We start from the raw sequence: 21,956 nt of genomic DNA on the forward strand, positions 1-21,956 counted from the left end.
AATTTTATTATTTTAATGAAAGAGATCAAGAGAAATCAAAACAATATATTTTTACTTTCATTTCGTATTTTCACCAAATCCTTAGGTGGATCTAAAGTCAGCTATAATACCCAGATCTGTTGCTGAATAGCCTCATTTTCTCTCTTATATATTGGGATTTTCCAAATTGTTGTCTTAAAGAACATTTGCTTTTCCATCTGGTCTATCATGTCTGCTGTACCGGTCCCTCTACAAGCCTGGGCCCTACAGTCCATTTACCCTCTGCAGTCCAGGTGCCCCAACCACATGTATGGAGTCTGGCAATTCCCAGTCCCACGTAGCCTTCCTTTCTCACCACATTCACAGACTTCTCAGTGACATAAACCTGCAGGACATTCACACTTGAAGGTAAAAGCTCCCCTAGTTTTATCACTATTATTATTATTATTATTGCCATTGCCATTCTCTTAACTCTGAAGGCTAATAAGCACTGAAAACTGACAAGGAAGAAGCAAATATTTATCCAAAATGTACTTGTTCTGAATCTAAAATACTTTCATAATATAAATCTCCATAGTGCTAAATACCTGAAATCCCTGCTCAGTTCACACGGATAGCTTATTCTCTGGCTCTTTTCTGGACCGCTCCAAGTACATCCCCAAAACAGTGCCCTGGCAGTTTGGCAGATGGTTTCCTCCAGAAAGCGTTCCCAAAGGCAGCACGGATGAGACTTCATCATGCTATCTCCCTTCCCCATCCCCATTATGTTTAAGCCCTCCAGGTATTCCCCTGTCCCGTATCCCTGGGCTCACAGGATTCTGCTCAGTGGAACTGGCACCAAAGAGGCTGCAACCCAGAGGCCATATGTTATTTCATATACATTGAACAAACGCCACAAATTACGAGTGCTCTCCTCAGGCCAAAGGCTCACCACCCCAGGCCCAAAGGTGAGTCCCCATGAAGCAATGGCCCAGGGGACACAGCCAGCCTGCTGGGAAGAGCGTTGGGTGCGGGCAGCATGGACAGGAGCTGGACGGAGCCCCTTGGCCCTCTGGGGCCAGGGCTGCACCCAGGTCCTCTCCTAGTAGCAGTGTGGACTCAGCCAGCAGCTGACAGCATAGCTCCCAAACACATTTTAGCTCCCAAGCACACGGTTGAGGTGCAACTCCTTTTTAAACAACTATTTTGCTAAGTGTAAATGTAACATGCTAGTACCTGGCCTGACGGCTACCTTCCTATTAACCTGAAAGAGGCAGAAGCCTGCTTTCATTCAGAGCAAAACTCCCAGGTTTTGACTACATTTTTTTTTCTCCCCCGCTAAACAAAAAGGATCCCAAACAAGCAAAACCACCACCAAAAAAAATCTTGCAAGGGGTGAGAATTCCCCAAGTTATTGACTGTAATAAAAATACTCTACATTTGGCTTCATTTTCAAATGCACCCTGTACCCGCAGCTCTTGCTGGTACCAAATGCAAAGCTGGAAGAGCACTGCATTTCTGTATAAACACATCTGGAGGCCTTCTAGCTGCTGCTGGTGTGATGCCTCTCAGCATGGGGTCGCTTACAAATATTTAGTACTCTGCTGGACCAGATTTCGTCTTTCAAGAAATAAAAGCGCCTGTCATCTGATGATGGATGGGGGCTCTTCTCTCAGTAAAAGTCTGTGTATTCTCAGCTTCCACCCATGTAGAAAAGCAGTCACAGAAGGAAAAGCAGAAGAGGTGGTTGACAGAGAAACCACCAACTACATGGATGTGAATTAGCTTGCTGAAAGATGGACCCCTTGGTGAACAGGGAACACCAGAAAAGGGAATAAGAGGGAGCTGGTATCACTCCTACTCCTTGTACCTGGAGCATACTTAACGAAGGCTCTTTGGTTTCCAGAATCCATCCACTCAATGCTTTTTAGAGCACCGGGTGAAGCCTAATCATTCATGAAGTTAAAATGGGACAGTAAGGTAAGAAGGTAAGAACAATATTAGTTATAATTTGAGACCCTGAAGATAGCAGAAGAGTGAACTCTTTCCTTCCCCTTCTCAGTCCTTCGAGCTATCACTTCATTTTGTAGGAGGCAGAGATTAGAAGGAGGAATAGTGGCCTGCAGCAAAAGGAAGAAAAAGGGGAATTATGATGGGCAGAAAATTGAAGCTTAAGATATCTGCATATCCAGCAAGGAAAAAAAAAGAAAGACAAAAAATAAAACATAATTTGAAGTACATTGTACACAAAAGAAATCCCAGCAATGGAATTAGCCAGTTACCAGATGAAGGCAGTAAAATCATTAATAATGAAGAAAGCCATATTCAATAAAAATGTCTTTCTTTGATTTGGAAAAAGTAAGATGACAGCAGTATCATATTGGGCAGCCAAAGCCTTTTTCAGTCCATTAGTAACCAAATAGGATGTTAAACATCTACTTGTGATAAAAACTTGTAATTTATCAGGCCCAGATAACTTGCACCTGAGGAGTCTCAAACAGTTGGTGGAGGAGATCCTTCCTTCCACACGTTAATTTTTAATGGGTCTTGAAATAATATAGAAATTCCAGAAGACTGGAAGAAGACTGATGTTTTGCCAGTATTCAGCAAGGACGAACATCATGACCTTGGTAAATATAAGCCAGCTAACCTAACATCGAACTAGAGAGGCAGTGAGGGGGGAGCAAAATAATAGAATATGGGATTCAACTGATAAAGAATGAAAGGACAGGAAGTAATTAATGCCAGTCAGCATGGTTTTATGGAAAATAGGTCTTGTCAGAAAAACCTGATTAGATTACAAATTTGGCTGAAAAGGTAACTGCTTCAGTGCTGAGACATTTGTAAGGCATTTGATTCAATTTTGCAAAATATTCTGATTAAAAATAATATTGTGCAGTCTCAGTGAAATACCCACTAGCAGAACAGTGGTCTTATTAAGTGGCAAATCTCAAAAATGAGTTATCATTGGGAAGTCATCACTGAATAAAGGTATTTTTAGCAAGGCTGGAAAGGGGTCAGTCTTAGGCCTGGCACTTGAGCATTTTTGTTGCCGAGTTAAATATAAATTGCTGTTGATTGTACTGTTAATGCAATCTTTGCACATATAAGTAGAAAAGCAACCAATATGTATATAGCTGTGATGTTACATCTTTATACAGCAGTGGTGTGGCTACTGAAATGCCGCACAGTTTCAGTGATCATATGTTTAATGAAGCTGAAAAAAATCAGAGGTTTAGAAAACAGCTGCAAAAATCACTGTTAGAACTGAAGACAATGCCTTACCATTAGAACTTTAGAGAATATGGAGAGATTGCTTGATTACTGTGTGTAAATACCTCCACCAGTAGAAAAGCAGCTCACCCACTTACCTTTTCCAGCACCCGCAGTGAGCTGGGACAAAAGAGGTACGCGGTCTTAGGGCCCAGGTCACCCTGAAGGGTTTCTGTTTCCAGATCAGTAGCAGGATAGGTTAAGCATGGCCCGGTGGCAATGGGGTGTCCCTCATGTCGGGAGGGGTGCCTGACCTACTACACACAGCAGCACTCATGTAGGTCGTCTGCATCTGTGAAGGCTCCAAGACTTTTCTCTTGCCTGTAATCCCTCTCCAAGTAAAAGGGCAGATAAAATGACCCTGGATAACTCAGGAAATGTCCTGGCCAATTATCTTAGGGAGCCTCAAGGAGTTATCAGAGGATCAAAGACCCTTCACTAGTCTTCAACACAGAAAAGTTGCAGCTAGACGACAAAAGGAGAGGCAGGGGAAGAATGTGACAACTTAACGATGCTACAGTAGCACTGGGTAAGATCCTCAGCTTGAGTGAGCAGGTGCCGTTCCTTCAAAGTCAGTGGAGGAGAGATGCTGATTTACACCAGTGGAGAATCTGACATATTATATTTTTTTATTTGCTTGAGTCCTGCCGTGGCTCCATAAGCAAAGGTTAATGCAGGTCTGCCAGGGGCAGTCTGGAGTTAACACAGAATGGCAGTTGTGAGGTTGCTGATTCTGATAAAAGCAAATTGTGAACTGCAAGCATCTGAGTGTTGAGTGTCACATTCACACCTAACAGCTGCCCTTGCCTGTTCCCCACAGTCATCCAGTTCTGTCATCATGATATGTTCCTGAAACCACATTTGTGCTGCTGTCACTTTTTGTCTTTGGAAATTTGTGTACAGGCTTTCTGTAATGACATACTAAAAATGCTTGTAAACTTCAAATGAGTGGATTAAAATATATTTAACCCAGGCAAATCACTTCCATATATTAGGCAGAAACTTCGGTCTTTACTTCTAGGTCTGCACTCTCCCCTGTAAAGACTTGCAGTAGGGATGTTAGTATTTATAAAGTTATAAAGGACGTATCTGATGGGTGAGGGCAGTGAAGAAGAGTTTGTGCCTTTCATGACAAAAAAAGGAAGAACCTCTTTCTAGATCTCTGGGTCTTTCACTATCACAAATGTCTCTAAAGAGAAGAGACAGACATCTCTATGGGGTTGCCTGGCTTCCCTGTTTCCACCAGTCCTTTTTGGTTCAGGACAGCCTGACTATCAACAGAGCCAGGACCTCTCTAGAGCATTTTTATCTGTGTATCAGTACTGGGCAATGTCAATACTGTGAACATGTCAACAATCTGTGGTACAGATGTGGAAGATAACATGAGGACAGATTTTGAATGTCAGGCTCAGGCCCCTCCACGGCTGGGAGCTGGGAGCACACCAGCCTGAGAGACGCACTAGTGACACACCGTGCTTGCAGCCCCTGCTGAATTCTGAACTCATTGTCATCTCTGAACTCCCACCTCGTAGGTTATTTCCTAAAAGTGATTAACTGCACTTTTCCTCTTTGAAAGGCACCATCTCCCAGCTCCTGCTGAGTTTCTACCTTCACACTTAATCTCTGGTTTGCAAAAAATAATACAGACTTGCACTCACCTGCTGAAAAGGTGCAAATCTCTGAACCCAAACTACCCATAAATTGCCAAGATACCAGAAGCAGCTGCCTAGCTACAGCGGGATAGAGTTTAGGGTGAGCCGCAAAAAAAATCTGACCACAAAGCCTATTAAACCAGCTTACATGGAGTTTTTTGTTACTTGGACAGCGGCGTGGCACGTGCTTCCAGCTGCCCCAGCTATCCTGTTGTCAGTACCTGCACTGGCCAGCTGAAAGCAGCTGATAGTACCAATAGTTTGGGGTAAAAAAAAGAAAAAGAAAAAAAAGACAAGGTTAGTACACCAGATCTCTTTGGAAATAATTGCATTAAATATAGGAAAGGTTAGATACGGTTTCCTTTGTCCTTTCTCTCCCCATAGGCTGCTGGCCTATCATTGCTCCTTGTACCTACCCTGCAGCTGATTTTATTGTTTATTCCTAGCTCACCCTCCAGTTTGCTCGGGGCCCTGTGTCTTAGCGAGTGACTCCCTGCTCCCTTTCCAAGTTCAGAACCTTTCTGGCTAAAGTCTGCGGTGACACGTAACACAAAAAGACAGCTTTGGGCACACGGCGTGCAGCCGTTCCTGGAGAATACACTCTGCGGTTCGGCGGTACCGTTTCTGGAAGATTAAGTGATTAAGCCTAACTAAAAGTGACTAACAGGGATGGATCTTTTCCTGTCAAATGTGCATGGTTTTCCGTAGAGTGGCTCCAAGGTTGTGAGTGAAGGTGAACAGCTCTGCTTCTAAAGACTCCTTAATTTTAAGAAATTCAAAGAGCAGGCACGACACTTTGTTCTGTGACTTTCTTAAACGTATACCCTACTTCACATCCTTTCATGAGCCATCATCTTTCATATTTAAAACAGATGTAACGGAAGTTAAAAAAAAGACAGAGGAGATGAGAAGTACAAGTCTCTGCAGATGTAAGGTATAATTTAGCAAAGTATCATTTTATCACCCAATCCTGCCAGGTCCTCAACACATCCTGCGGGGTACAGACTCCTCCGCTCATCTCGTGAGCAGTGGGGAGTGAGAGCGCTCCAGTCTTTTTCTGGTTGCTTAAAACTCCCTGGTGTTGGCTATTTATTCAGCAGTTGCATGCATATTTATATGGCTAAAGCCCTGAGAATCTTCATAAATTGATTAACAAGTCTGTGTTTTGCAATAAACAATATTTATTTAGGCATTCAGACTGATCCATAAAAATCCGTGTTCAGATTATCTGTTGAACATAGTATGAAAACACAGATGAAATAGGGAGATCTGCAAGAGTATGTTCTATTTACTGGTTTTGTATAAATATAGAAAAAGGGGGATGGGATAAATATACTAACAAAGTAGTTACAAAACTGTTTTCATTAATAACTTATCAAACCAGTTTTATTTCTTGAAAACATCCAAAGTAAGCTAAATGCTATGCAGGCAGCTGGTTGAATTTCTCCTGGAGGGTTTGAATGGGGCTGCAGGCCGGTGCTGAATTTCACTCTTGTGAATAAATTCATGCATTATCTCTTGGAAAGCAACGTTTTTCAGGGTGGAATAAAGCCTATTTAGTAAATTATTATTTTTGTTTTTAAAACTAAATGACTGTTTATTAAAAAAGAGAGCTACTGAAATTCAAATTTTTCCTCATTACCTGAGGCATAATCAAATTGTCAGCTGTTCAACAAGGGTGATAATGTGGAACAGGAGTGTGATAATGTTTGCCATCATCCCAGCTGGTTCCCCCAAAAAGAAACCTCCTCACAAGCTTCTCATCAGTGAACCTACACAATCTCAGAGAAGCCTATGACCCAGCACAAGGTATCATTTAGAAGTGAGCTGATAACGTATATGAGTTGTGAGACCTCTTTTATTTGGACACAATGTTACTTGAAATAGAAATTAAATCCTGGCTTCATTAAAGAACGTAGGAATTTGTCATTGACTTCAGTGTGACCAGGATTTCACTACTGGAGTACATAATGCTATGTTTTCAGATTTCAGAAGCAAATGCCGAATCATTTCATTTTACCAATGCGTACAAGCACTAATGTAGAGAGAAGAAAGCTGAGTTGATGTTATAACAAGATCCAGTAGCTGAAAAGACAACTGGGCATATTAAGGGTAGAAGTAAAGCATATGTGTTTAGTAGGTTTTTTTGGTAAAACCACTTATTAAGGACATTTTAAAATCAAGACTGGCTGTTTCCTAGAAGTTTTGCTCTACTTTGAGCAGGAATTAGTTCAAGGAATTCGACAGCTTGTGCAGTATAAGAAGTCAGAGTAGATGGTTTTAGGAGCTGTGACTCTATTTGTCTATCTATAATTGACCCATCAATTAATCAAACTGGATTGAACATAAGGGCAGTTTCCCAGTAACTGCTAAAGTGAATACATTATCAATTACTATTTTTAAATATACTTAGTTGTAGAAATGCCTATAATTAAGAGTCCAGACCTTTGAGCTAGACTCCAGGATCTACACTGAACTGGGATACAGAGTAAATGGCAGTCCTTGTGCGCAAGATGTGGTACTTGGTGAGTCAATTAGATACAGCTTTTATTATTCTAACTGGATACACTACCTCCATCCCTGCTGCCCATAGATCTACAGTGGGTCATGATGAACATTTAGCTCAGTGGTAGAGGATGATAGCATATTTTTCAATGACTGAACCTATTCTCATTGCTCACTTTTTCCTTGTAAAAAAGTGATGTTTTAACTAAGTCAAATAATGCCATCCAGAAAGATACATTATTTTTGCAGTGGCTCCAATAGTTTCATCATGTCACAATGGATGAGGACATCAAAGATGTTAAAGATATGCAACTGGATATAAAATACATTAGTTATATGGAATAGTTTATTAGAGCCCTGAGGGCATGAATAGGCCTTAATTTCCCTGACCAACCTCCCTGGGGACCCCCACCCACCCAGGCAGGGCCCCTGAACCTGGTTCACCCCCTGGCCGTGCCTGGGGCTGTCCATGGGCCTGCTTCTAGCACGTGGCTTTCTTTGTGGCTTTCTTTGTCCAGCTCAGCCCCTGCGGGAACACTCCACAGTGGGCGAGGGATCCAGCTTGAAAACAAGGCATGGTTGGGGTTTGAGAGGTTGCACCATTTCCCTTACATTAAAGTACTTCCAATTTGTTTCTTGGGGTGGCCCCACAAATAGTTAAGCTTAGGCAGCTGGGGAGGTGCTTCACAGCTGAAAACGTGGTGGCGTTAGGGCAGATGCAGAGAGGCTGCAGCTCTGATGTGGCTCCTTTGGGTGCCCACAGCAGAGAAGGACCAGCAGCACCCAGCTTAATGGATGTCTGTGATCCTGGGGAAAGTGCTTTGCACCTCAGTGTTGCTTTTCACCCCCATGGTGGCTGTCACCCCGTGTCTGCAGTGAGGCAGTACGGGATGCATTGCATTTTTTGCAAACTGAATTTTGCATGCTTATTTTCTCTACTGTTACTTAAGTGTTTCTGTTTCTACTTAGTTGAAATGATCCAGAGAAACAGACTGGGTTGGAATATTAATGTTGAATAGCTACAGACTACTGCTGCTGTTTTAATTTAGGACTAGATTCTCGGCTCAGTGACAGAGTAGCTTTAGCAAAATGAATAGCTCTGTTGCATGCTGCACTGTTAATAAGATTAAAATCTAGTCCTTTCATCTTGATCTGACTGGATCAATTTTTATTTTATTTTTATGTAGTGACATTCTCAAAGCACTTTTGCAAGCTAATTTCTTATTTCAAGTTTGCTTCTTCAATGTCCTTCTTTTCTTTCTACTTTACTGATTTACTTCTCATGGAAATTTTGAGCCTCCAGTTTCAACCAGTGTCTTTAGTTAAAAAGGAACTTCCAATCATTTACTGCACAAATAATTTAATACAAAACTAAATACACAGATACTTACAGCAGAGATTACAGCCTTTGGATGATTACATCAGTCTACGCTGCTCATGAACTACAAGTGACACCAAAAATATTTTCATTCCCTTCAAGGCTTTACTCGTATTTCTGATTTCTGAAAGGAACGTTCTCTTAGTGCTGTATCAGGGTGTTGTACAACCGATAGTTCTATGCAAAATACTTGGGCACAAAGCTGTAGCACTTTTCTTAGTACAGACAGCTTTATTGGTTTCCCTTGGGTTGCATTTGGATTTCAGTGATAGATATATTCTTAATAATTCCAAGATAGGAATTCTTACTTTGCATAAACTCAGTATTTTCTTGCTGTTGGAGGTTTTGTTGTACTTACGACATGGCTGTCACTGTCATATTCGGACTTCTTGTTGTGTGTTTCGTTGCCGATTGACTGATTTGTTATAAAGAGAAGCCCATCCCTTATGACAATTTTTCATTAATTCCGTGGGATTTTTTTGGCTCAGACTACAGGATACTATCCTAAAATACTAGGAGAGGATGGCTGGCTTTCCAGCCTCTGAGCCGTAACCTAAATCTGGCATCCACAGGCCATGCACGACAGCGCTAGGCTGGGCAAGGCCCTGGCCCGACCCTCGAGCTGGCCGAGCTGCGGCAGGGATGGGCCGGCCACCTCCGGAGGCCCCTTCCCCTCAGGTTTTGTGATCTCCTGCCCACCCCGCCATCTCCCGTGGCCTTGCCTCATTGCACCGCTGGAGAAGGGGGTCCCGCGGGGGTCCCTCTGCCGTCACAACCCTACAGTGGCTGGTGCAAACCAGGGCGGGCGGCGGGGAAGCCTGAATGGCACCCGACTTGCATGAGCTGAGTCCTGCCCTCCTTGTCAAGCAGGCCGTGACACCTGAAGCCCCCTGTGACCCCAACGGCAGAACTGCTTTGTCGTGGGAGGCCTTGCTGTTACTCTAGATGGGGGCTGCGAGGCCTCGGGGAGGCTTCCACCGCGTCTGCGAGCGGAGGTATGTGTGGGCAGCCGCCTCCCTGATGCCAACCCACGGCGGGTGGGCTGAGGGGGCCGTGGGCCTGGCGGCTCTCCCAGCGCGCCCGCCGGTCAGGGCTTCGGGGCCCTGCGGGCCGACGCTGCCGCGGCCCCTTCCAGCCGGTCGCAGCGGGAAGAAGGCTTCCCGGGCGCGCAGCCGCCGGGCGCCCTCCCCGGTCACCGCCCGGCTAATCCCCCGCCGCCCAGAGGAGGCGCTCCCCGCGCCGCCCGGCGAGCAGGGGCAGGCGGCAGCGGCCCTCCGGCGCCCCGCAGCGCGCTAGGACCCGGCGGGCCCCGGCCCCGGCCTCGCCGGGCGCCCGCTGCCGGCGTACGCGGGCCGGGAGGGGAGCGCGGCGGAGGCCTGCCCCGGCGCCCCCTTCCCTTCCTTCTTCCCTTCCCGGCGGCCGGGATGCGCTCGGAGGCGGCGCCGCAGCCGGGCGGCCTGGAGAGGTTCGTCAGCGCCGGCAAGGGCCGGGGGCTGCGGGCGCGGCGGCGCTACGCCGTGGGGGAGCTGCTCTTCAGCTGCCCGGCCTACACCGCCGTCCTGACCGTCAGCGAGCGCGGCAGCCACTGCGACGGCTGCTTCGCCAGGTAGGGCCGGGGGAGGCCCGGGGCGGGCCCGGGCGGGGTGGGGGCGGCGGCGGCGGCGGCGGGGCCGGCTGCTCGCGCTTCGGCCGGCGGCGGCCCGCCCCAAGCCAGAGGCGGGTCGGCCCGCCCGCGTCCCCCGGCAGTGGCCGTGTCAGTCAGCGGCGTGCGGGCCGGTGCTTGGCGGGCGGGCCCTCTCCTCGGCCCCGCGGGCGCTGATCGTGGAGCGGTGCCCCGCAGAGGGTTGGCCGGGGGAGCCCGGGGGCCTTTCTCTGCAAAACGCGCCTGCTCCTCGGCTCGTGGTTCTCTGGAGGCAGCGCCGTGACGAAGCTGAGAGCTCAAAACTGGTTTTCCTTGCTTAACAGTTGAGGAGAAAGAAAGAAAGAAAGAAAGAAGGGGGGGGGGGGGGGAAGTTTTGCTCTTCACGTGCTCTGGCAGTTACGTAGGCAAGTGCGTAACCTTGCTCTCATGGGAAGTTTCATCAGTCCATCTAGTTACGTGGTAACGTAGTACTCACCGATTTTAATGAGTAAGTTTTGACAAGGGAGGAAGGGTCTGCAGTTGCCTCACTCGTGCTTTGCATTTCCGTGGTGCGAATGGAATATATATCAATAGAATATATATATGTATCTGTAATGAAATGTGCAGAGATACGTCTGTATATTCTGCTTCTCTGTCCGAAACGTTAGCCTTCTGGCAAACTACTTTTACCAGGGCACAGCACAGGCAGCGCGAGAGGTTCGTTATTGTGTGGCTGTGAACATTTAAACTCGAGTGCCGCCTGCGCTGATGGCAGGCCTGCTGCTGCTGCTGCTGCACCTTGCGTGGCTCCCGGCTCTGGCAGGCTGCGAGTTTTCTGGGGGCTCAGCAGCTGCTCTTCTTGCCTGCGTGGAGGGGTGGTTTGACCTGCTGCGGGGATTCCAGTAGTTGCCGTAAACGTCTCAATGTCAGCTGCTGTAGCCAAAAAAAAAAAAAAAAAAAAGCTGTTTAGGGTTACCGTTAGAAAATTAGGCATGGATGTGACACTGTGGCATGTCACACCACGTTTTTTAAAAGGTATAGTACTTTCCTGATTTCTGGCAGCTTACTGAAGAATTGCAGTGCTTACCTGTTTAGGAGCAAATGTTAGCATTTGCCTCAGTAAAGGAAAACAACTGTTGTACTCTTGCTATTTTTATCAATACATAAGTATTGCTTGCATATGTAGGCTGAGAGGCAGAGTGAAGAATATAATTATTACACTCTAGTAGGTCTTTTCATCTCTTGTCCTGTCATCTTAACTCACTTATGCTTTTCATTTTTTTTCTTTTCTCTTGACCTTGTCCTTTTTTTTCCTCATTACATTATCTTACTCACTTTATTCACCCCTCTCTTTGCATGTGAGTACCTAATATAGTTCCTAATGAAGTCAGTGAAGCGAGTCTCATTAATTTGAAGAACTGTAGAACTGAGGTAATCGTCCTCTCCTTCTTCACACCAGTGGCTTTTCCTAGCCCCTAAGTTTTGGGGTTTTGTTTGGTGTTTGGTTGGGGTTTTTTTTCCTTCTCTTGTGCCTCGCCACAAATTCCCTTGTGCCAAAGAAACTGGCTGGTTTTGTTTATCACATCCAGAAGATTTCTCTCTGTAAAAGGACCAAGGAATACTTTCCATGCTCCATTGATATGAAGTAATATTGTAGAGATTATAATTATCTCATGGAATAGCTTTTAAAGATCATCTCCAGGAGCAGCCTGTTTAAATGCTGCTTGTTCTCCTTGCAAGCTTCTCCCATGGAGCTCTGGAGGAGCACAGTGATCAAGGAATGTACTGAATGCAGTACCATAGCAGTGACAGTGGGATAGTCTGAAACCTATTTCACACCAGGGTGATGAGGTTCCACTAAGAGAAAAGATATCTCAGTGATGTAGCTTAATCAGCCAGTGCTCAGAAATGTGTTTTGTGTCTATGGCCGGTTGCATTAGTGCTGAACTAGCACATACTAGATTCTGAACTGTGCTTGTTGAACTTCCAAAGAGTGTTAGGAGGAAGGTTGTGGGCTCAGCACTAGTCTTAGGAAGAGAAACTTTGCTAAGTGGCCATAAAACTGTTACAGTAAAATGGTCAAAATGAGACTAGAACATTGTATTTGCGTCTGATAGTATTCGTTACTTTAAATACACAGCTGTGCTTTGGAGGTACATTATGTCAGCAAGCAGTCATGATGTTAGCCGGACTCATGTTGCACCTTCTACTTTGCAAGAACTGTCAGAGGATGTCAAGACTCGCTACACTTCATGGACTCCAAATGCCAGTGACCTCTGAAGCGTTGCATGCTATCATATTGTACGAGGACACTCAGCCTTGTTTTACTCCAATGAACTTACCTCAGTTTCAGGCAATTTTGTTGCTACTTATACTAGGGTGGGTGTGTAGACATTTAAAAGTATTCAATACAGCTGAGAGGTCCCTATTGCTATCACACCAAAATGTCACATGTGGGGTAACACATGCTCTGTTTTTGATGGGATCTGTTGCAACAAATGCACCTTGAAGCAGAAAAGGGCCTTCCTTTCGGCAGTTCCCTGTGTTGGGATATAAACAAATATAAAAAACAGGAGAGCACGAGCCTTAGGTCACCTTAGAATACACAGATATCGGAGCAGAAGTTAGCGGGACAGTAAGAGGCTATGTGGTAACAGGAGATCAAACAGTGTAATTAGTAATGCAGCATGTTTTCTTGGTGTTGGGAGGCCGTTACTCGCAGAACAACGGTCATGCTTTCTGTAACCAGACAGAGAAGCAATAGAACTGGCAGAGCAGAAGCAAAGGGCTAATTACTGGTGAGCAAGTATACAGAGCAACTGGGAAGTTTGGAAAACTAGGAAAAGTTAGCTATCGGTATGCATCATATATATAGTGGCAAAAAATGATGCTGTATGTCAAACACATGAATAACATGTGTCCAAACGCAGCAATTTATCAGGACAGCAGAGTGCTTTTGCATAATAGCAGTTGTTAGGAAAAACTTGCTTTTGAAACTCTAAACAAATAAATAGTGTCTGCTATCAGAAGATGGGGTTCAAGTGGTAGTTGTAGTGTTCTGAAGAAAATACAGTTTTCATTGTGAAATGTAAAATACTGTGCAAACAGTGATACAGGATATATTCATATTTCATTTAGATTTCTAGAATAGAATAACTTCTGTTTTCTTTTTAAGGAAAGAAGGATTGTCCAAGTGTGGAAGATGTAAACAGGCCTTTTACTGCAATGTGGAATGTCAGGTATGGTAATGCAGTTTCTGAGGATGAGGGGGGGAAGGCGGGCAGGGGTTGCTGGACTCCGTTTTTTTGTTCGTGTGGCATTGATAGTCTCTAATTGTAGCTATGGTTAATAGTAGTCCAGTCAGTTTCAGCATCCCACAGATGCTGACCATGGAGTTGTGCATTGGACAATTACAGGATTTGGACATGGTCTGCATGAGTCTTTCAAGATCAGTAGCTCCAGGGCTTGGTACCACTGAGGCTTTGATTAGAGCTGCCTGTCAGCCCACTAATTATGTCTGTATTACTTCTTTCTTTAAGCACAAACCAGATAATTTAACATTAGCTTGCTAAGCTGGTAAGAGAGCCTGTATCTAATGGAAAAATTAAATCCCTAAATAGCTATCTTAAGGGTTTTTTGTTGGGGTTTTTTTTTTTAGAATCTTTGCAAATATTTTGGGTCACCACAGCTGACAGTAGTCATAACCATTTGAAACATACCATGCTTTTTCCCTAACTCACTCATTCTGGCAACTCTTATTCTTTTTGTATACTTTGGTTTTTAAAAGCCCCTGAAAATAGAATATAAGTGTACACTAAAGTAGAGCAGTATAAAGACATCCGAAACATTTGCATGCAGTTTTAATTCCATTTTTACTTCAAAGTAGAATAAGCACCTTTCAAAAAAAACCCAAACTATTTTGCCAGAACTAGTATCTAGCCTTTGTGGGCTGTCAACTTGATATGGAAGAATAATCCAGTTTACATGTGAAAAACTCAACTGGATTGCTAGCTAAACAATGTAAGCTATGTAAGGTCTGTCGTGCTGGGCACAGAGTATGGAACAGTGCTCATGAAGGATTTGAGTCACCAAAGGTCTGGCCTGCGACTATGTGTTAGCTATAAATAATCCAGACCTTCTCCTACATGGTAGTGCACTGTTGAATGCATGGGTTGCATGCAAAGTATTCTCCATTGTCATTATCTGGATGGAGATGTTGCGGTTTGTGCTGTTCAGTTCCCAAGCACTTTGGAGATGACTACTGCTTTTATTTCAAGGATGTATCTTATTCTCCTATTGTGCAAGTTGCAAAGCAAGCCTGGCCTCCCCTTAGTTTTCCTTCTATTGCCTCCCCTGATTCCTGCTTTCCCACAGTGTCTTAGTGAATTGTGGGTTAATCAAATGGCCTTTTGGTTTTGAAGCACCAGGAGGACTCAAAATGCTTAAAAGAAATAAGTTATTTACAAACTTTGCAATAGTTTGCAGATTATTGAAAGACTGACAGTCAGCAGTTGCTGGGAAGAAAGAGAGCGTTTACTGTATGAGCATCCTTAAGGCTCTTGAGAGAAATCTGGATGAGTTTTAAAGACAGTGTGGAGAAAACCCATGATTCATTCATGAGAAATGCTTATTTGTAAGAAATGTTTCCATATGACATTATTTCTTAGGAAACTTTTAAGTAGATGAGGGAAGGAAATACTTCAACAAAGCAATTTATTGGGTGTTTACTGCTTTTTATCTGAGATTGTGAGGTTTTTTTCTTACCATACAAAATTCACAATGGTTTATGAAGCGGGTAAGCAAGATTTACTGAAGCAGGAGAGCTCAGTGATTTGTGCCAGGAAAAAATAGCAGTAGGTATCATGGTGGAAGTAGCAGAAATTTCTGCTGATCCACAGTCCTTTGCTTTTACCTCCAAGTCCCTTTTTCAGTCCATCCGTCAGTGTCCTGTCTTCTAGCCTTGACAAAGTTTGTACTTTTATATTTAAGAACGAGGAGGGGTTTTTTCTCTCTTTCCCCTGGGTAAAGTTTTGTAGGTGTATTGCTTTCTTAATGTGATTTTTTTTTTTCCTTAAAAATTTTTTTTTTTGGTGGTGGTGGTCAGAATACTCTTTCTCTAGTGGGCCACATTCCAAGAATAAAATACTGAACTGCTCTAACAGAGTGTCTTTAAGACTGTGGAGATGATGCTTAGTAAATGCCTGTCTGTCTGATAAGTTAATGAATTAAAATATTTTCTACCTGTTGGTGTGTAGGATGATGCTTTAGATATAAAGGCATTTTTTAGATGTTGTGATGTCTAGACAATAGTATAAGCACCAGTACTAGCACACACTCTTACTGGTGATATGCGTATGGTTTTTGACTCCCTAGTTGATGCAACATGACCTTCCATGTTTTGGGCCCTTCTGAGTCAGTCTGATGAAATTTATGAATGTTGCTGAGATTGAATTCTTTGACATTCTTTCAAAGTTACCTTCAAGCATAATATTCTCTAGAAACTAGTCTCCACTGACTGTACGTGCTGCACAGACAATCTGCACTGCATCTTCATCCCTGTCTTGTTCAAAGGCACTTTTCAGCAGCTCAGCAATTCTTTGTCAAAGCCAAAAAGGACATCTGTGCCTTGATACTGAACTTGTAACACTGGGATGTACAGTAAATGTGTCCCTTTTGCCTCCATGGATGTGAGGCTTCTTCATGCAGTGCTGATAAAAGGGCAGGGCTGTACTTGACAATTGTGATGGCATTGTTCATTTGATTTTTATTTTTTTAAGTTAATTTTCTTTGTAAATCCATGTTTTCTTTGCTCAGTTCAGCTAAAAATGACATGTACCCGACAAGGACATGGTATGATTTCATGTGTTCATATGTTTCATATGTTGGTTAGTACCTTGTTACTTAATGTAATTCAGTTTGACAGCTGTTTATCACATGAAGTATACTGTGAAAAACAAATTTTTTGAGCTTACTCTTTTCTTACTTAAAGACCTGCTATACCACAGTTCACAGGAATTCTTTCTAGGGGTAGAGAGAGATGGATCAGAAGGAGACAAGAGAAAGGTGCTAATGTGTGTAGCAGGAAACACATTTTTTGGATGTCTTTTTTAGAATATGGATTTTATAACTGTAGACATCTTCTTCTCTCTAGTACATTTCTGTTGAGATTTTTTTTTTCTCTTTCAGAATAACGTTGTTACTGAACATAAAGTTAGTGACACTGCATGTATTTCCTGCTCTGTTGAGCCATATAGTATCCTTGTTTTGAGGTTCTTAAAATACTTTCCAAGCATTTAATGAATGAAGCCTGGCAGCAGCCTTTGTGGCATTTCCGTTTTTGCAAATGGGTTATAGGTACACAAAGCTACATTGACTTGCTGAAGATCCCCCAAGTGGTAAAAGAATGCATCTCCTGCCATGTGGCCAGTGTTTGATAACATTGACCAAGTCCTGCTTTGCCATGTAATTCCTTTGCCCTGGTTGCTGGGAAAGGTGATGCCACGTTGTAGTGAGGGACTGAACCCACGGGAAGACAAAGTCTTGCAGTGATATAGTGGTTGATTTGTTTAGGGCTCTCTATACACACACATATGCATGCATGCTGGCCCTGGCATAGTTCCCTTAGTGCTAATGTGTGTTTTGCCTGTTTCAGTCTATTATTTTGCTTTTACAATAGATAACCTTAAGTTTGACCTGTATTAAGCTGGATGTTTGCACAGGCATAGATTCAGTCTCAGATGCGGGGCATGTGAGAGTGGAAGTTGTCTTCACTGCCTGTCCTTGCTGCCTTGAATGTTTTGTGTGTTGGTAGGATCTAGCCTGGGTTTGCTGTGTCTTTCTTTTCCCAGCCCCTAAGCTAGTTCTCCTTTTAAAAGGGTTTGTGATTTCCAGCTGATTCATACTGTTCTGCTCTCCACTATTGCCTCCTCAAAGCACAGGCCTGTTATTGCATAGTGGCTTTCAGACCCCATCTGCAGCTGTTCGGGTCTTGACTTCTTAAATTATAATAATTTTAGTCAAACAGCAGGAGACCTGCGCTCATTTTTTCTTCTCAGAAATTAGCTGCTGAAACACTCCAAAGAGAAATGTTTTAAGAGGGTTATGTGGTTGCAATTGTGGAACTGGTGAACTTGAACCAGCTACTGGAGCTCCTCTTTCTGTTACTACACAAAGCTATTCTTTATCCCAGACGGAGCAGAGATCAGCTAGCCAAAGTGCAGAAAGATGTTTTTGTCCTGACTTTCCATATTAGATGTTTTTGTCCTGACTTTCCATATTTTAAATACATTTTGAACAAAACATTTACGTGTTTTTCTTAACATGTCATGTTAAAGAGTGCAGTAGTTGGTATTTCTGGAGTAAGGGAAACATGTGTTTTTAACCAGCTAGTAAGCCTGAAAATGTAGTTGTAGACTTGGAGTTGGCATCAAGCAGATGTGTTTTAAATGGGACCTTGTAGAAATTGCCCACTCCTTTTCGGTGAGCTGTAGAAAAAATGTGAAATTCTTGCTGTAATGATGCCGCACAAGAGGAATCTGGCACTGCATGATCCTGCTTAAGATTGCCTTGAGGAAGTGTTTGTCCCCCTATCCAAAAACTTTCTCCATGTAGTTTTCTTTGACAAATGTCTCCTGTGAGCCTTTCGACCATTAACCTACAGAGGTCAAATACCATTTGTTGCCCAGCATTTGGTAAATGATGGTAGGGAAGGATGACTGTGAAGACATGTGAAACTCTTACCTTCACTGCTTGGGGAAGGACTGTATCAGAGAACTTTACCAGATAACATCAGACATCGGAAGTTGCCTCACTGAAATTCAATTAAAGAGTTGGATGCCATTTGAGCATACTTGGGCCTTAAGCTTTTGAAGGAGTGGGCTTTATTCCTACACTGACTTGCCCAGCATTTCTGTCTGGTCTTTGTGTGTGTTTGTTTTTGATCAAGTGAAAACCAGAAATTTTACATCCTATTGAAAAAGTCCTTGTGAGGAAGGAGGTGCGAGGACATTTGTTTGGACTTGAGTCTTATTTTTTTTGAGTATCAAGTTCTGTTGTTTTGTTTTGTTTTTCTGAGCTATATGACAGTGTTCTGGGAAGTGATCCAGTAGTCTTGGATGGTGGAATCATTTTGAAGAACTTGGTGAGGAAGATTGTTTCCATGCTTTGATGTGAAAAGCATAAGCTTTAAAGAACTTCCCTTCCAAAAATGTTGTCACTCACTCCTAAATGAAGGGAAAAATACTGCGGATGTAATGAAAATAGGAAGAAAATATCATTAATGTAGCATTAGGGATTCAACTAGAACAATGCTACCTGTTATAATTCAAGCTACCTAGAGAAAAATGTGGAAAAGAATGCAAAATACAGTCCTGCTGTGATTGCAGGGAAAGCTGCTGTCACAGTGTTTCCATCCCAGGCATTACTCAGTCATCAGTACCTTCTTTGCTTGTGGTGTTTCAGGCTTTTATCTCATTTCACACAATTCAGCCATATCTTGTCCCTTTAACCTCCCTACTAGTTCATATAACTCAGTATGATTCTGCCTGGGGAAAGATTTTAATTAACAATGTGTAAAGAATAAAGGGAACAAACGGATTTTTAAAAACAATGCTTTGAGACAGGCACGTGATTTTGCATTTTTTTCTTTTCTTTTATTGGGTAGTCTCTTCTGTTTATTTAACTGGTACGTATGGATGCAGGTCCTACAAAACTTCAGGTTCTGTGTCGTTGCATCTTGCACACCCATCAATCATGCTGAAGTTGGTGGGTGTGCAAGAAGGGGTGAGAGATGAGGTCTCCCTCTGTCTCTCTTCTTCGCCTTTAGCCTGTGGATTCCTAAGCAAAGGCTATCAGGGAATTTTCCAGAAAAAGGTCTTGGGGCATACATGGGAAACAGGCCTCTCTGGGGATGCATTTTGTAGCGTGACAGCTGTAGAGCTGTAGGAGAGTTGAGAGTGTAATTTCACATGACATGATTAGAGTGTAATATACTATTTTGGTTCTCCTGGTCTGTGTTGCCACATCCTCTTAGAACGTTTACACTGGAGCTTATTTCAAGCAGCCTGTATGTAGGTTTTTTTGGAAGTACCATACTGAGATATCAAGGACAATGAAGTTGACATTGTGAATGGTTGAATACCCTTGCAGTGTTGCACTGCTTCAAATCATATATGAGGCTGGGGCAGGTGTTCACCTTTCTTTTCCTAATAAAAGAAATTCCTAAAGCTGTGCATGTGCAGGGCAATTAAAATGGCCATTTTCAATGGAAGAATTTTTGGTGTACTAACTGAAATTAGTGATCTCAGCTTTTGTTTTGATCTGCAAAGCCTGTAAATAAGTGGACCAGCCAAGGCAGGAGACACGGAGGGTCCTGATTCAGGTGGCTGTTTGAGGTGCCTTGGGTTGTCCTATCTGGCCTCCAGCTGTAGGTCCTACAAAGAATGCATCTCCCAGTAGACCTGTATCATATCTATTGGTCCTATGTGGATGTTTTAGATAGCCTAGGGTGTCTCAAATGGCTCTTGTCATCAGTGGTTAGGCAGCTGAGGGAAACTGTGTTTATTCTGTTCCTGCCACTCAGTCACTCTGATGGGCTATATTTTATTTTTTTTTAATAATTTTTAGATTTTTTTTTTTTTTTTTGAGTAGGCTAACACAAAGTCTGTGATATTGGGTGAATCACACTAAGGGGAATTAAGAACTTTCTGGAGGTTGCAAAAAGTTTTTCAAGTTTTCACTTTCAAGCGATTTATAAATTAGTGGGATTTGTTATGATTTCTTTCCTCTGCTACCATTTTCCACCAGTTTAAATCTGGTCTGAAAACAAAACTTGATGCTCCCTATATAGGCAGAACACTATAGGTCTGTTCTAACACAGTGCTATAAATGTGTGTCTGGGATGAGCTATAGAAATAAATAACTGCGCATTGCTTGAATATAGAAATAAGAATATTGCCATGTTTGAATAAATAAATACAATGAAATTTGATGCAGTCTGAGGACAGCCCATGCCAGGTTCTGTGTGCCAGTGCAGTGTTAATCTGTGATTCTGTGCTCATCTTTGAAAGATTCTGTTGCTTTGGAGGAAATCTGTAGACTGCCAAAAGCCAGTGGCTTGTGCCATAGCTCCAAGTGTTATTGTATGTCGAGCTAGGAATATGCTATACATTCTTAACTAAAATGCATTTGTCTTTATTAGTGTGTTTTCATTACCTAGCTGTACTCTTATTCTACAAGGCTCAAGGAAAAAATCTCATTATTCAGTGGGTCTGGTTTTGACCTTACATGTACCGATTCATACAGTGATTGTGAATCCATTGACTTCAGACACATTACTCCTGATTACACCAGGGTCGTCTCATAATGAAGGGCCAAGATATTAAATGGAAATGAACCCAATAAAGCCATCAAGCTCAGACCTACTCTGTCCTCACGTGCTTGATCGGAACAATAAGAACTGGTGATTTATAAATCATGTTGTCTGTTTGCTTCTTCGTCATTTAATTCTTTTTTTCCGTTGAATAAATGAAGATGTTCTGACCTTAACTAATCGCTTGTGAGTTTGTTTGAAAAAAGCAGGATAGCTGTACCCCTTAAATGTGACTCAAGCTTTTGTTCAGATTTAGTGAGTGTCATCTTACTTTTTTAAAGGAAACACGTTTCACTTGACCTCTAGGATCTGGCAGGACTTGCTGCATCCTCTTTTTCATCACTTTATCTTCATGGCTTTTTTTTTTTTAAAAATATTTTTCTACATTTTTCAGAAGGAAGACTGGCCAATGCACAAGCTAGAGTGTTCTGCCATGTGTGCTTTTGGGCAGAACTGGAATCCCTCGGAGACTGTGAGGCTAACGGCGAGGATCCTTGCCAAACAGGTGAGCAGGAGGCTAGACTTGGGAAGTATGTTGCTACTCTGGGTGCCAGGGAAGGCAGGAAAACGAAAATTGACCGACAGTAACTGTCCCTGCAAAGCACATACACACTAGCTTCCTGTGTACAGATGGGTGTAATACAGAGCATGAGCAGCTGAATGAACTGACCATCAGACCACTGCAACAGCATCAGGGCCGCTATAGTCCAGCTGGAGACTTTTGGGAGAAGATGGCAAAAGGCTAGTGAGGTTTTAAGCTGTATAGCTATAACTTATGGCCAAGGTACTGTTGAACAGAGTCTGGAAAAGTTTAACTGATAGTTTCAAAATGTGTGTGGTGTTTCAGGCACCTTTCTGTTAGATTGAAGCTCTTGGTTACCTGTGTGAGCTCGTACCAAGGCCACATTGGTGAAGAGAAAGAAGAACAAGACTTGGTGTATGTGTTTAAATTCTGAGGAATGCTCCTAGTGTTTTCTGTCGGCAGGCACTGACATCTTTATGAAGCAGTTGCCTGTTGTACTCTTTTTCAGCTATAACTGTGTAGCATTGTGTAGTATGTAACTTCCAGGACATTTGTGAGTCAAGAACACTTCTGAGGTATTCAGGTATTGATGTTTACAATTACTGGAGTTAACTGGTGAAAAACAGATTGAGAGAGAAATCTCAGGCCCTTGGTCTGCGGAGAAAAAGAATGTTATT

General features: G+C 43.1%; 2 protein-coding genes across 4 annotated transcripts in view; one reads left to right on the top strand and one right to left on the bottom strand.

Annotated features, from left to right (window-relative positions):
* Positions 1-21,956, bottom strand: part of PTPN14 (protein tyrosine phosphatase non-receptor type 14) — a 488,901-nt gene that overhangs the window by 368,285 nt on the left and 98,660 nt on the right. The window lies entirely within an intron of this gene.
* Positions 10,055-21,956, top strand: part of SMYD2 (SET and MYND domain containing 2) — a 30,469-nt gene continuing 18,567 nt past the window's right edge. For 2 of the 3 annotated variants that reach the window (XM_049833413.1, XM_049833414.1), the window contains exons 1-3: positions 10,055-10,372; positions 13,563-13,626; positions 21,151-21,261. In XM_049833413.1, coding sequence (XP_049689370.1) covers positions 10,191-10,372; positions 13,563-13,626; positions 21,151-21,261 — 357 coding nt within the window. In that variant the 5' untranslated portion in view covers positions 10,055-10,190. The remainder of the gene's footprint in view (positions 10,373-13,562; positions 13,627-21,150; positions 21,262-21,956) is intronic. The other variant, XM_049833415.1, reaches the window with a different exon arrangement.

This window comes from Accipiter gentilis, chromosome 30, assembly GCF_929443795.1.
Source record: "Accipiter gentilis chromosome 30, bAccGen1.1, whole genome shotgun sequence".
NCBI lineage: Eukaryota > Metazoa > Chordata > Aves > Accipitriformes > Accipitridae > Astur > Astur gentilis.